Source organism: Chinchilla lanigera, unplaced genomic scaffold (assembly GCF_000276665.1).
Source record: "Chinchilla lanigera isolate Chin_1 unplaced genomic scaffold, ChiLan1.0 scaffold00062, whole genome shotgun sequence".
Lineage (NCBI taxonomy): Eukaryota > Metazoa > Chordata > Mammalia > Rodentia > Chinchillidae > Chinchilla > Chinchilla lanigera.
In genome coordinates, this window is record NW_004955463.1 from 7,046,293 (window position 1) to 7,061,664 (window position 15,372).

The window sequence follows — 15,372 nt, forward strand, 5'->3', positions numbered from 1 at the left end:
ACAAATTATTAAGTTAAAAAACACAAGCACAGCCAGGTGTGATGGCACACACCTGTAACCCCAGCACTGAGGAGGCTGAGGTAGGAGGATCATTCTGAGTTCGAGACCAGCCTGGGCTACAAAGTGAGCTCAAGGCCAGCCTGAACTGCATAGTGAGACTCTGTCTCAAAAAAAAAAAAAAAAACAAGACAAAAAAAACCCAAAAACAACAACAACAAAAAAAATCCACAAGCAGACTCCAAATGTTGAAGATGACAAGGTGGAAGAAAAAGTATTTATTGCTGGTGAAAATACAAAATGACACTTTGTACATTATATACCTTTTGTGTGTGCACAGAAACCCACCAAAGAGTGTTTGTAGCAGCTTTATTCATAATCATCGAAATTTAGAGGCAACCAAGACGTCCCTTCGTAGACCAACGGCTAAAGTGTTATATATCCAGGCAGACACTATCATTAGCACTAAAAAGAAATGAGCTATCAAGCCACGAAAGAATCTTGGATGCATGTTATCAAGTAAAGGACGCCAATCTAAAAAGGTCGCACATTATATGGCTCCAATTATATGGCATTCTGAAAAAGGCAAAAGACAGTAAAAAAATGTAGTGGTTGCCATGGATTAAGAGGAAGGAGGAACGGACAGGTAGAGCACCAGGATTTCTTAAGGGGCAGGGAAACTACTCTTACGATACTATAATAGTGAAGACATGTCATTACACATTTGTCGAAACCCATAAAATGTGCAACGTTGATAGTGAACTCTAACACAAACTATGTTCTTTAATTGATGATGTGTCAGTGGAGCTCACTGATGGTAGCAAATGTACTGTTTTGGTGTGGAGAGCCACAGTTGAGGAATAAGCAGGGCAAGAGGAAATGGATGATAATTCTATACTTTTTTTTTTTGCTGTGAACCTAAACTGCTCTTAAAGTGCATTTTATAAAAAGCGTAAAAGAAAAAAGTATATACCTTTTATTGGAAAGGACAGAACTAAAAAAAATATAGGAGCTACAGCAGGGGATATACACTTAGTGACACACATGGAAGAATGCTGAGGGAAGACTAGAAGTCCCATGATACACAGACCAGCAGCCCAGGACTAACTCATTCCTTCACTTTCAGTGTCCTGCAAAATACTACTACTCACCTACAATCAGATGAACTGTGGTGGGTTTCATGTTAAACAGAAAGACCTTTAAAATGTAGATACCGTATAGCACTTCATCATGCTTTAAGAAATGACTGCTTAAAGCTGAATTACTAGTTCTTTTTACAAAAAGGAAAATGTTTCAAATCTGCTAGACATTCAACTACAGAAGCTAGTCCTAGTTCAAGAATAATTATTTTTAAAAAAATAATCAACAATCTATTCCTTCAAAGTGCAGCTTCCATTTAAACCACGTGTTAAAGTAACAAAGTTACTGCTTTTCAAAAGAAATTTATGCTGTGAAGAGTTCTTTGAAAAAGAATGTTTCAGAAACATTTCTATGATCATGATTTCTAAGTTTATAAAGTACTGTATAAGAAAAATTCTCATATCTACATACCTTAAATTTTTAGAAATATTTTCCTAACCTTAAAGCTTCTAAATGAAAATCTTGTTTTAAAGCAATTTATCAAAAAAATATAATCCTTTTTGACACTTTTTCATAAACTGACATATAAAGTAGAAAACCACTACTCAGACTGGTTGATGAGATGGGATTAAAAATTAAGCATTCCCCAATACAATACCCCAATTAACCTGGTCAATCAGAGGGAAAAAGAAATCAAAGAAACAACAGAGTTAAGCCACACCATTAAATTGGGGCTGGGAATATAGCTCAGTGGCACAAATGCCTGCCTGGCAAGCACAAGGTCCTGAATTTGAGTCCTGGTACAAAAAAAAAGTCACACCACCATTAAAGAAAGGGACTCAGCCGGGCATGGTGGCACACACCTGTAATCCCAGCACTCAGGAGGCTGAGGCAGGAGGACCATTTTCAGTTCAAGACAAGCCTTCACTACAAAGTGAGCTCAAGGCCAGCCTGAATTGAATAGCGAGACCCTGTCTCAAAAACACACACACACAAAAAAAAAAAAAAAAGAAAGAAAGAAAAGAAAGGTACTTAAAGGACATCTACAAAGTGTTTAATCTAAGGACAACAGAATACATTGTTCTCAACAACACACAGAACTTTTTCCAAAACAAACCACTTCTTCTGTTATAAAACAAGCTTAAATAAACACAAAAGAATTGAAATAATCCCATGCACGACTAGATCACAGCAGAATGAAGCTAGAAACCAACAGCAAAAAAAGCCACAGAAAGTACACAAACACATGGAGAACACATGGAGATTAAATAATACATCACTGAATAAGCACTAGATCACAGAAGAAATCAGGGAATAAATTTTCTAGACTCAAAGGACAATGGAAGTACAACACACCAAACCTATGGGACACAATGAGGACAGTTGTGAGAGGAAAGGCTATGGCTGTAAATCCACACATAAAAATATAGCAACCCCGAATAACCTAATGGTGCATGTCAAGGTCCTAGAAAAATAAAAACAATCCAAATCTAAAACTAATAGATGGAAATAAATTATAAAGAGTATAAATTAACAACCTGGGAGGGGCTGGGGATTTAGCTCAGTGGCAAAAGCGCTTGCCTGGCAACTAGGGACTGCTTTCAGTGGTAGAGGGGATTACTTGTAATGTGAGAAGACCCAGTTCAATTTCTAATCACAAAAAAAGATTAAAACTTCGTCAAATTTCTTCCCAGTTATTAGATGACTTTTGATGTACTGCATTTCATACTTTATTTCATTTTCTGATTTTTTTCCTGCAAATTTATAGAAATTGATTTTTGTAGACTAATCCTGTACACGATGGCTTTACAACATGTGCTTTCTCTGCCAGTTACTACACTAGGTAGCACTTCCAGTACAACACTGAAGTTGTGACAGTTGGGTATCCATCCTTGTCTTCTTTCCTGACTTATAAAAAAGCACTGCTATTTCATGAGTATAATGCTAAATCTAGATTTTCATACATACTCTCTTAACACAAGGGTTTCTCAGTCAGCATTCCACAAGATCACGGGCTCCACAGGAATAATTTATTTTTTTAAATTTTATTTTAAACAGAAAAAGAATAAAAACAAAGAGTTTCAAAACAGGCTAGTAGGAGTAACAATAATTAATACACTGCATATTGTTCTATTCATAGCAGTTAGAGTACAAGATATAGGCATGATGAAAGTATTGTCCAAACAATATTAGCTCAAAACCTTTCTTTTCAATGAACTAAGAGAAACCAGCTGTGTAACTATCTTTACTACCTTGCATAAAATTTTTTTCTTTTCATTTCCCTTCCTTCCTTTCCCCTTTCCTCCATTCCAGTTTCTCTTTTCTTTTGAAGAGTTTCTTTCCCTTTCACAATACCTGTTATACATTTGGGATCTTACTTAGTTTCTCACACTGAAAATTTTAATGGAAGAAATTTCCAAACCTAGGTTCATGAGACAATACGATGTTTACACATGTGGGCCTGATTTATTTTACTTATCAGTATGGTCTTGAGTTGCATCCATTTACTGATAAAAGTCTCAAGTTTATCCTTCTTTATGCCTAAGTAGCACTCCATTGTATTAAAAAAAACACATCTTTTTTATTCATTCCTCTGTTCATGGGCATTTGGGTTGTTTCCAAGATTTAACTATTACAAACTGTGCTGCTATAAACATGGGTGCACATATATTTCTGTGGTATAATGTTTTTAATTCTTCTGAGAAGATACCCAGAAGGGGACCCACAGGAAATCATGATTTAAAAAAAAAAAGGCCTCATTTTTCATGCTTCACACATCATGGGATACTAATGCTCATAGTAACAGACAATTGCTACTAAATAGCCTTGCTAACAATTTCAGCAGAAGACTCAGCATCACATGGCACAGTGCAAAGAGCCATAGTGCTGAGGCTATTATCAATTTTTGATAGAACAGGGGGAAGCCACTGATAACTAGTAAGCTACATTATACAAATGAGAGACAGCAAGTGACAATGTCAGCAACTACCTTCCCAAATTTTATCCTCTAACCTACCTTTGCAATGGTGGCAACTGACTTACAGGAGCAAACAAACATCACACAAATTGGAGGAAGTGTTCACTCTAAACAAGGAATTTTTATACACCAGAACTCCTGTGCTCCATTGCTATAAACAGTGCAAAATATGGATAATGCAGTAATAAAAGTAACTCACTTCATGAACTTGATTCATCCCATGATTCTGGTCCCAAAACCAAGTTGGATGAGAACTGAATCAAATTCAAAGTTTAGGTTTAACGATGACCTTATGGGAAATTTGATTTGGTTCTCACCTAGTTCATTCTGCAACCTGAATCGTGGAGAGAACTGATTTTGTGAACCAAATACCGCTAAAAAAAATATACTGTGAAGTTTTGGTATTTTTTGAAATTTTTTTCAGTTAGTTATTACTGTATTACTGTTGGGGACCACTACAAAGTGGCTCTGAGCAGGATTTAATATTAACCAATTGGCTTTCTGTGTTTACTTGGGAGTGGTCTGAAGCTTAGGCACCTTGTCTAAAGATGGGCAGTTAACTCATAATAAATACATCTCCATGGGTCACTGGTCACCGCTGAGGCCTGTATTGGCCTGTGAAGCTGTGATGCCTCAAGGACAAGGAGACTGCAGCTGAGGACGTTTGGTTCCAACCCCAATTAACTACAAGGAGACTGCAGCTGCAGTCTCCACACTCCTACTATAAACACCAACCTAAAGATAAGGTAGTTCTCCTAATTGACATAATTTAGTACTTGGGAAAATTTTCCCAAGGTCCTTCGAGATTCCCACGTTTTCTTGAGTATCCTCCTCCTTTGTTTGAAAACCAAATAAATATGGGCTGCCCAGAGAAATCTTTGGCTAACTCAGACAATACTGAAACTGTAAGGGAGTTAGTCCCTCCTGAAGCCCTAAAATCACTGCCATTGTCTCATTTATTTAAGCATTCACTGTCCACTCACTTGGGAGATTGCAGGCCTGACCAGCCTGCAATAACTTAGGGTTATTTAAGCCAGTTTTTGATATATTACCCTTAGTTTTATAATTTATTAGCATTTGTGTTTTATGAGCATGCCTCATAATCCAGTGTGATTACCTCTGAAAATTTTAATGGAAGAAATTTCCAAACCTAGGTTCATGAACAATTCTAGTAAGGTTAGTAATAAAGTAGGGGGGAGGAGGGGGAGGGGAGGGGAAAGAGGGAGGGGAAGGGAAGGGGAGGAGAGGGGGAAGGGGATGGAAAAGGAGAGAGGCTCAGGAAGCACGTTATCAGCAAAACTTAGCCCAGAAAGGTGCGGGGATCAGGAATCACTTTGGGAATACAGAAGTGTCAGAGCCTCAGATGACAAGAAAACCCATGGTACAGGATGAGAAACTGAAAAGTTCCGCTGTCATTGTAAGTCAACAAACTGATGACACATCACATAATGCTGAAGAACCTTGCTTGATAAAATGAGAAACAGCTTGTCCACCCAAGATGACAAACCGACAGATTGTAATAATTTTGTAACTTTTAAGAAACGATGAATTTCAAGAAAATCTTTTGTACTACAAAGAACAGCCAGAAATAAGAAAAAGGCAGGACATATTTAACGCAGAGTCTTTATTTCTGGAAACAAAAAGTCTGTCTTGGAGAAACTGTGTTGATCCCTTCAGTGGTTGGCTGAATGGAAAATTTTGCCTCTGGTTTTAAAAAAAAATCTTGCCAGGGATATAGCTCAGTGGTATAGCAACTGCCTGGCAAGCACAAGATCCTGAGTTTGATTCCTAGCACCAAAAAAAAGTTTTTAATTAATAATTTTTTAAAATCCTGACATTACACGGCATCACTTTCTTCAGAGAACTATAAGCATCCCAAATCCTTAGAAATGAAATGGAAAATATCCTGAAGGATGCTATAACAAAAATTTGCTTTATTAAGCAAAAGAATTGTACTGCACTTGCGCAGTACAATTTCCTGCTAACCACAGAAATCAGTGGCTTAACAGATGTTTCATCAACAGACCATTTAAGCTGAAAGGTCAATTACAGAAATATTTTCAAGAAAATCAAACTATACTTTACTGAATACTTTGAAAATGTAGGAATGACTGTAGAAACTAGCCTTCTTGGCAGACTTTTTAAAACAATATAACAAGAAGCAGTTGAACATGTTAAGCAAAAAAAGTCCTGATTTATAGTTCTTTGAATTTAAAAAAAAAAGCTGAATCTTTGGGAAACAAATCACGCAACAAAAGAAATCTTTAGGGCTGGGGAATAAAGCTCAGTGGCATAAGTGCTTGCCTGGTAAGCCTGAGGTCGTGAATTTGATTCCCAGTACCAAAAAAAAAAAAAAAAAAAAAAAAGGAATGTTTAATACTACTTTGGGCCTAAGAGCAGGGAAGAATGTCAGCAAGTCTCAAGCATTACTGGAAACTACCTAAAGGACTAAAAAACAAAAACAATATTTTCCTTCCCTTTCAACATAAACTATATGTGGGTAAGGATTCTTTCTCACATTCTGCTCATCTAACAAGTACACTGGAAAAGAGAATCAAGTAAAAAACTTAAAAAAAAAAAACCTGTGAGTTTGAGGTTAGCTTGGGCTACCAAGTGAGTTCAAGGCCAGTCTGAACTGCATAATGAGATCCTGTCTCAAAAAAAAAAAAGAAAAAGAAAAACTGTAAGTAAATCCAGATTCTTGACTTAGACCTACTATGGACCAGAACTTTTGTCTATTGGGCAAGATATTTAATTTCTATGCACTTTAGCTTCTAAGTTCTAAATTAACTGTCAGAACAAATTCAAAGAGAAGCTAGGTTAGTGGTTCCCGAACTTTGGCAAGGATTGCAAAAACAGCTTCTCAGAGCAGATGTGAGCTGCACTCGCAGAGTCTCAGGCTCAGTTTCAGTCTAGAAAGGGGCCTACAGCATAGCTGATATTGACAGCTGGAGAATAACACTGAGAAACAGCTACAGCAAAGGAGACAGTGTCTCAATACGGTATGCACCCTCCCATTTGTCCACTGAAGATTAGAGTAGAATCTCATGCACAGAGGCATCCTTCACGTGGGAATTTTCAAGATAATCTGAAGTGCTTTCCAGACTCCTTTAATCAATAAAATGTTTCATGTTAATTATTTCTATGAAAGTCCTTCTAAAATGCACCATGACCTTTATCTCCTAAGCAGGCCCAGTGAACGGAATGCGATCTTCCTTCACGTCTCAGTTGCTGTCACAATGTAAATCACTGCCATCTCAGAAGCTGATGAGATGTGTGCGGCAGTCTGTTCCTGTGCCGAACGTCCCTGCTACTACAACTCCAAACTTCTTATAGCTGCCTTTTTTCCTTCTGTTCAGCACTTTCTCCAGTGTCATCGTGTCTTCCTGAAAATCTGACTTCATCTCAATCCCATGATGAGTATTCTTCAACTTTTTCCACATGATTTCTAAGTAATTTGCGCTGAACAATTGAACAGTACTTCTATAAGTGAATAGATAAATTACTAGGAGCATTTTTGTTGCTCCTGGTTTGTTTTTTTTTTTTTTGGCCAAGATCCTCGTCTTTTGGCTAAGTTCCACATAAGATTTTTTTCAAAGAGTCAAGTTTACATATGAAAAAGAAAAAAAAAAGTTTACATATGGTGATATGTAATTTTTTATTTTCAAAATAGGCTCTCCCCTCTTTATAAAAACAAAGTACAGTCAGGAGTGGTGGCGCATGCTTGTAATCCCAGCACTTGGGAGGCTGAGGCAGAAGAATCACTGCAAATTCAAGACCAGCTTGGGCTACAAAGTGAGCTCAAGGCCAGCCTGAACTGCACAGCGAGACCCTGTCTCAAAAAAAATAAAACAATATATATATAATTCACATCCACTCAAAAGTTATGCTGTGTTGTGTGAAGGCACACCAAACTCTAGTGACTCAAACAAAATGACACAAAAATTTTCAGGAAATCTTTATAATGGTAATTAAGGTGCCATAAACTAGCCCACAAGCTAGCAAATTTCTAAGAATTAAAAATAGAATATTTTGGTACCAAAACTGAGACATTTTAAATTATACCCCTGCCTTTTTGATATGCTTCCTAAAAGCTGAGAAAGTGGTTAAGAACCAGATAACTAAGTGAATGAAAAAGAATTTGGCACGAAATCTATTCCTGTTTTTAGATTTTGGGGAAGACTCTCACAAAACTTCCAGTAGAGTTAACTTATTCATATGAACATTTATTTCTCAGCACTTAAAGGAACAGATCTGGTGCCAAATTCTCTTTCATTCAATCAATAAGTCACATGTATCTCAAGATAAAAAAAAAAAAAAACCTGCAGGAAGAAAGGACAGTTGTGTTCATTTAAGATGGATTTCAGTTACAAATACATCGAAATTTAATCCAAATTTTAATACAGACATTATTCTAATCAACTACATACTAATAATTTTGATAACTCATTGTGTCAACTTGAATTAAAAAACGCCCAACTAAATTGGATCAGCATAGTTCTAAGTATGGCTGAAGGGGTATACCGAAGACAGAAGACTCATCCTGGGCATAAGTGAAGACAATCAATAGGCCTGTCACCTGAATACAATAAAAGGGACTCAAATAAGGAAGGTTTATTTCTGTTTTTTCAGAGGTGCTCCAGTCTTCACCTTCACTTTGGCATTATCTCCTGGCTTCCAGCAAAAACCCTTCGGCCTCCTGATACAGACTCACATGGACACTACAGTGAGCTCCAGGCCTTTGACTGGATCTTTTGGATCTTTAGTGCACAGAAAGAACTTTTGCACTTTTCTACACCCAACTTCTGGGGTGGCCCCTGTAAGCCAACCATGTAAATTCTTATATATTTGTATATCTTACATTAAATCTGTTTCTCTACTAGGCACTGTTACAGATTTTGGTACGGGGGATAGCTCTAGAGAAATAGAATTGTAAAGGTGAAATTCTTTAACTGCTTTCATGCAGTGGTTGTGAACCTTTCAGAGCTTTCAATGATACAAACAGCCCACTGCATGCATGCTGTAAGTTCACCTGGAGTTGGCTCTCTAATCTGAGGAGACCTGAAGACACCACGGTCTCTTCTTATACTCTGGGGAATACTGATAGACCTTGGCATGAACTTTTAAAGTAATGTATGCTGTAGATAAATTTGATTATCCTAATTCACTCCTTATGAGATGTAAATAATTTAGTGACTATGTATTTTTGAACATTTTGGCAGAGCGGGAAATATAATGATGCTGGCTGGTTGCTCTTAGCATCTCTGGACAAACTCGTGAAGAAAAACAATGAGTTCAAAACATCCATGAGAAATCTAAAGTCTTCTGTTAGGACAAATAAAGGAAAATAAGGAGCTCAAATTCCCAGCTCCAGATACACAAAGAATTTAAAACTTTCTAAAAAAAAAAAAAAAAAACTTTCTAAATATGTCCTAAAAGAGAATCTCTTCTCCTTTAGCGGTAGCACTGAAATTACAGAAACCCAAACACAGGCCCTCATAATATGACTGGCTGAAATACAATGTAAGTTTAATGCTCAGCCTCAAAGGATATCTGAAGGTGAGGGCACTGATCAGAAAAGAATGGGATCCCTTAAACTGGGATGGAAACGTGTGGGAGGATCCTGACAAGGCTAAGGATGCTAAGCTCCTAGACACTAATGAGATTATTTTGCCAGAGAAAGAGATTTCCCAACCCACAGTGGTGGAAAGGCATCTCCACCCCCAACCCCTGTGGTGCTGGCCTTTCCTACTATACCTGAGGAAACCAATCCTATGTTGACCAAGCATGATAATGCTGACACTCCTCAGGACCCACCCTCACCACTCATTTTTTTGCCTCTGACCAAGGAACACACTTTACAGCCAAAGAAGCAAGGCAATAGGCTTATGCTCATGGAATTCACTTGTATTTCCATGTTCCCCACCATTCAGAAGCAGCTGAGTTGACAGAAAAGGTGAATGGTCTTCTGAAGACACAGTTACAGCACCAGCTACATGGCAATACTTGCAGGGCTGAGGCAAGGTTCTTCAAAAGGCTGCATGTGCTTTGAATCAACATATACCGTATGATACTGTGTCTCTAATAGCCAGGATTCTTGGGTCCAAGAATCAAGGAGTAAAAGTAGGAGTAGTACCACTCACCATTACCCCTAGTGATTCACTAACAAAATTTTTGCTTCCTGTTCCCTCAACCTTATGCTCTGCTAGCTCAGAAGTCTTAGCTCCAAAGGGGAGAAGGCTTGTATCAGGAAGCACAACAATGATACCACTGAACTAGAAGCTAAGACTTCCCTCAGTCTTTCTCCTTGGTCATTTTGGTCTCCTCATGCCTCTGAGTATACAAGCTAAAAAGGGAGTTACAGTGCTGGCAGGAGTGACCGACCAAGACTTATCAAGGGGAAATCGGACTAATGCTCCACAATGGAGGAAAGGAAGACGACGCTTGGAGTGCCAGAGATCCTTTGGAGCTCTGCCTAGTATTACCATGCCCTGTTATTAAGGTCAGTGGGAAACTACAACAACCCAACTCAGATAGTATGACAAATGGCTCAGAACCTTCAGGAATGAAGGTATGGGTCACTCCTCCAGGGAAAGAACCAAGACCTGCCGAGGTGCTTGCTGAAGGCCAAGGAAATACAGAAATGAATAGGAGAGGAAGGTAGTTCTAAATGTCAGCTATGATCCCATGATCAGTTACAGACGACTGTAACTGTAATAGTTTTCTCCTAATACACTTCCCATGTAATATAATGTTAACAGACTTAGTTATTTGTTCTTAAGTACCATTAAACCTATGCTATAACGTTCAAGTCACCCAAAGAAAACTTGCTTTCTATTCTGGGAGGGAATCAGTGTGTTTCCACTTGTATGTAGCATAGCTGTAACATGTTAGGCATAATTATGAACTTGCTTTATGGAGACTATGGTTTAAGGAAGTGTGTATGGATGCCAAACTGACACAACAAGGGTTATGATACTGCAACTAATTGACTGTGTCAACCTAGGTGAGAAAAACCCAACTAAAAAGGATCAGTATGGTTCTAGTGTGGCTAAAGAGATTTACTAAAGACAGAAGACCCACCCTGAGTGTGACACCAACCAATAGGCTTGTCACCTGAACAGAATAAAAGGGACTCAAATAAGGAAGGCTTGCTTCTGTTTCTTTGAAGGAACTCCAGTCTTCATCTTCACCTTGGACACGGTGTCCTGGCATTCAGCGCAGACTCTTCAGCCTTCTGATTCGGACTCACGCAGGACACTACAGTGAACTCCAGGCCTTTTGCACTCTTCCACACCTAATTCTACAGACGGCCACTGTAAGCCAATCTTATAAATTCTTACATATTTGAATATCTTGCGTTCTGTTTCTCTAGTAAGAACTAATACATAGTAATTACAAAAATAAATCAGAAGACTTTAATAATTACAGCCTTGAGATTACATGAAAAAGAATTTTAGCTTCAATTTATATTAGTGTTGCAAATAAGTTTAAAAGACAATTGATGAAAGACTGAAATCATAAACATATATAAGGATAAAATTCAAGGACAGTAACAGAAAGGACATACAAGTTTGAAGATAATTAAAATTTCCAACCATTTAGGAGATTTATTTTTATATTTTTAAATTAAAAACAACATTTAGACTCTATTAGGTAAGTTTAAAAGTGATATATTTGATTGAAATATTACAATATCCCAGGAGTTTCACTTTTCTGATAACCATTTATAGTTCTGGTTAAAGAATGTTGCTAAACTTTAACTGAAATATTGCAGTTTTCAATCAAAATATCTGCAAAGGCATACACAGTTTCTGCAAAGTGTTCTAGGCGACACTGAAATAAAATGCTTAAAGATCATTGTTCTATACAGGCACTTAGTTAGGAGTAAGTCATCCATGTACGAGGAAACTATATAACAGAGCAGAAAAAACATGAAACTCCAATACTGGTCTCCCTCAAGAGACTGACAGTGTTACAGGGATGCACTTTTTCTGGGTAGTCCCACCAAAACTACTGTAAATAACAGCAAATTTTAATACTTGTTTACTACATAGGGGACTGGTTGAATGGAATGAATCAATGAATGAATGGTGAATACATATGAAACTGTACCATCTGATACTGGAAAACTATAAACTAATATATTTCTATTTGAAATCAAATACAAACCATGTAATTCAGACACAGCCAGATACCAAGTTCCCTAAATTATGAAAGAGAAGCCTTACTATATTTAAAAACCTTAGCCAGGCATGGTAGTGTACGCCTATAATCCCAGCACTTGGGAGCTGAGGCAGGATGACTGCTGCGAGTTCAAGGCCAGCCTGGATATACAGTGAATTCAAGGCCAGCATGAACTATATAGCAAGACCCTGAAGGAAAAGAAACAAAAACACAAAACAAACAAACAAAAACCTCTTATGTTAGGCAATAGATGAATGAGATTAAAACAGTAACAAAAATAGTACTTTTTTGACTTTTTCAAGAGAGAAAACTGGTAAATGAATGGGAACGAGTCTCACAGAAGGGGATAAATTTCAAATCACTTTGCCATCTTAGTATAAGTGAAATTTCATATTAATACATGAAATTGAGATTCAAAGTCTTCATTAAAGTCAAATCTTTATGATCAAAATTTATTAAAAAAAATACTGAATCTTCCAAATATTAAATTCTAGTTCTTTTGTAAGTACTTTTCTAAGACCTTCTGTAATTCTCTAGTTTTCTCATCCAAGAAGGAATAATAACTCCATCTGCCCAACCAGTATAGCCCTTACATTTTATATCAGTGGATGTAGTATCATCAAAAGCCATTTTTACCTTCCAACTGATTCTGCTGGTAGTTATGGAATAATTAAGAGGGGACACATCTATGGGCTGGTTATACTTTTAAATTGTACTTGAATTACTATAAATTAAATATACTTATATAAATTGCTACAATGCCAATTTAAAATAATGTAAAAGGCTGAGAGGACCCATATTTTCAGTTTTACTGAAGTATAACAAGATACAATAAACTACATGTAATGACAATGTATAATTTGATCAATTTTGATATGTATATACAAATTTAACTTTTGAGAATTCTTATCTTCTTCTTTTACTAAAATGTTAAATAGGATTTGTGTTGCCTGAAAAAAATACTTACTTTCATGTAATTCACAATCTTAGCAAGAACTCCAAACTTATATCCAGAGCTTCCTGATAGAGCTTTGAAGTTAAATGATCCGTTGCTATGATCTGGAAATTAAGTTTAAAAAACACAATTTTAACAATTTCATACTGTATGTTATTATGACACTTAAGCAAGGAAGACGATTTGAAATTGGAAGAATATTTGAGTTTTTCATCTAATAAATTCTATCCTATCAAAATTGGGTGAAAAACAAAATCTTTGAGTACATATTAAACTATTTTCTCACTAAGGGTAGGAACAAAGTAAGAAATAATGTAAAAGCATTAAATTATAGCTTTTCATGAGTACTTTTATCTTACTCTTACCTTAAATTTGAGTACATTTTCACTGATACTTAGACATGGGAACATTATAAACCTTAATCTGATCCAGAAGTTTTCCTAGCAGACTTAAAAACACTATAAATGAGTAATTGTTAGTAAAGTCAGAGACAGTGCCCAGAGACTTTTATAGATAATTTGTTTCAGAACATCTATCATTCTGTTGTAGGCAAACACCCTAATGCCATGATAGCATCACAAATGCATTCCATTATTCATAAGCAGGAACAGTAAAAATTAATCATAAATACAAAAATAAAACCTCAAAAGTATATATTCTATCAGCAAGGCGCCAGATCAGATACTATGAATTTCCCATGTGGTTGATCCACAAAGAGAAAGGCTAAATAAAAGGGGAGGAGGAGCCAATCTCTAGCATCAACTTGGTAATAATCATTTAAACAAAAGACTGCATTAGAACAACCACAAGTCAAATGTAACAACTGTCAGAGATCCAAGAGAAGGGCTTCTAGATGGCAACATAATACTCCTTTGAGAACAGTTAGTGAAGAGCCTTTATTGAATATGCTTTGAGACGAAAATGAAACTTCATATCTAACTTTCCCTTAAAAATAATTTTGTTGCTGGACATGGTGATGCAAGCCTGTAATTCTAGCAGTCAGGAGACTTAGGCAGAAGGGATTACCTGGAGTTGGGAGCCCAGCCTGGGCTACATACTAAGTGCCAGGCCAATCTGAATTACATAGGGAGATCCTGTCTTAGAAGGAAAAAAAAAAAAACTTTGTTATAATTTTGACAAAAAACTCACATATAGAAGTCTACTGTTTCCAAAAATAACAATATTATTAAGACTGTCTCGGGAGGTTGAGGTAGGAGGACTGCCTCAAGTTCAAGGCCAGCCTGGGCTACACAGTGAGTTCAAGCCCACCCTGGACTACTTACCAAGACCCTGTCTCAAAAAAAAAAAAAAAAAAACTGTCTTACAGGTGTTCTTTTGTAGTCACTGTTTCAATTATAAATATTATAATATTATGATTCAGTTCAGTTTTCCAGTGCTCAAGACACAAGAGCAATAACAGTAACTAACATTTATTGAACATTTATTATTTGCTAGATACAAAGGTAAATTATTTTCACATTTAATCTCTCCTTAAAACCTATTTACAAGCCGGGCATGGTGGTGCACTCTTGTAATCCCAGTGTTCAGAAGGTTGAGGTAGGAGGACTGCCACAAGTTCGAGACCAGCCTGGGCTACACAGTGAGTTCACTGCCTGCCTGAACTATATTGTCAGACCCTGATTCAAAAAGGGGAAAAAAAAAAAAACAAACCAAACCTCTATCTAAGCAGTATTATTGTCTTCTTGTAAAGTAAGAACATTGAGGGTAGTAAATGACCATGTGCAGATTCAAATGTAGTTGTAAATCCTACGATCTCACCTTGTACAGGATCCATTAACAAGCCTTCACACAATATTGCACTTGAAACCAGCTATGTTGCCAGAGTACAGAAATTCTCAAACATGCATTTCATGTTTCCTTATTTAATTTAGTAAAATACTATTAAGCATATCTGACCCCACTGTATAAACATCTAACTGCAGCTGGGCGTAGTGGTGTACAGCTGTAGTCCCAACACTTGGAAAGCTGAGACAAGAGCATCACAAGGTCAAGGCCGGCCTGGGTTACATGAGCTCAAGGTCAGCCTGAACTACATAGCAATATCCTATCTTAAAAAAAAAAACCTACCTGGGAAGACAATGAAAAAGCAAAAGTTGCCAGGCATGGTGGTGCACACCTCTAATCCCAGCACTTGGGAGGCTGAGGCAGGAGGATC

General features: G+C 37.0%; 2 protein-coding genes across 2 annotated transcripts in view; one reads left to right on the forward strand and one right to left on the reverse strand.

The window, feature by feature from the left end:
- Gtf2e2 (general transcription factor IIE, polypeptide 2, beta 34kDa) overlaps positions 1-15,372 on the reverse strand; it is a gene marked incomplete at its 5' end in the record, with an annotated part of 79,911 nt that overhangs the window by 45,425 nt on the left and 19,114 nt on the right. The window contains 1 exon segment of the mRNA XM_013521493.1: positions 13,209-13,300. Coding sequence (XP_013376947.1) covers positions 13,209-13,300 — 92 coding nt within the window.
- Smim18 (small integral membrane protein 18) overlaps positions 11,356-15,372 on the forward strand; it is a 13,946-nt gene continuing 9,929 nt past the window's right edge. The window contains exon 1 of the mRNA XM_005398367.2: positions 11,356-11,372. The gene's annotated coding sequence lies outside the window, so the exon portion shown is untranslated. The remainder of the gene's footprint in view (positions 11,373-15,372) is intronic.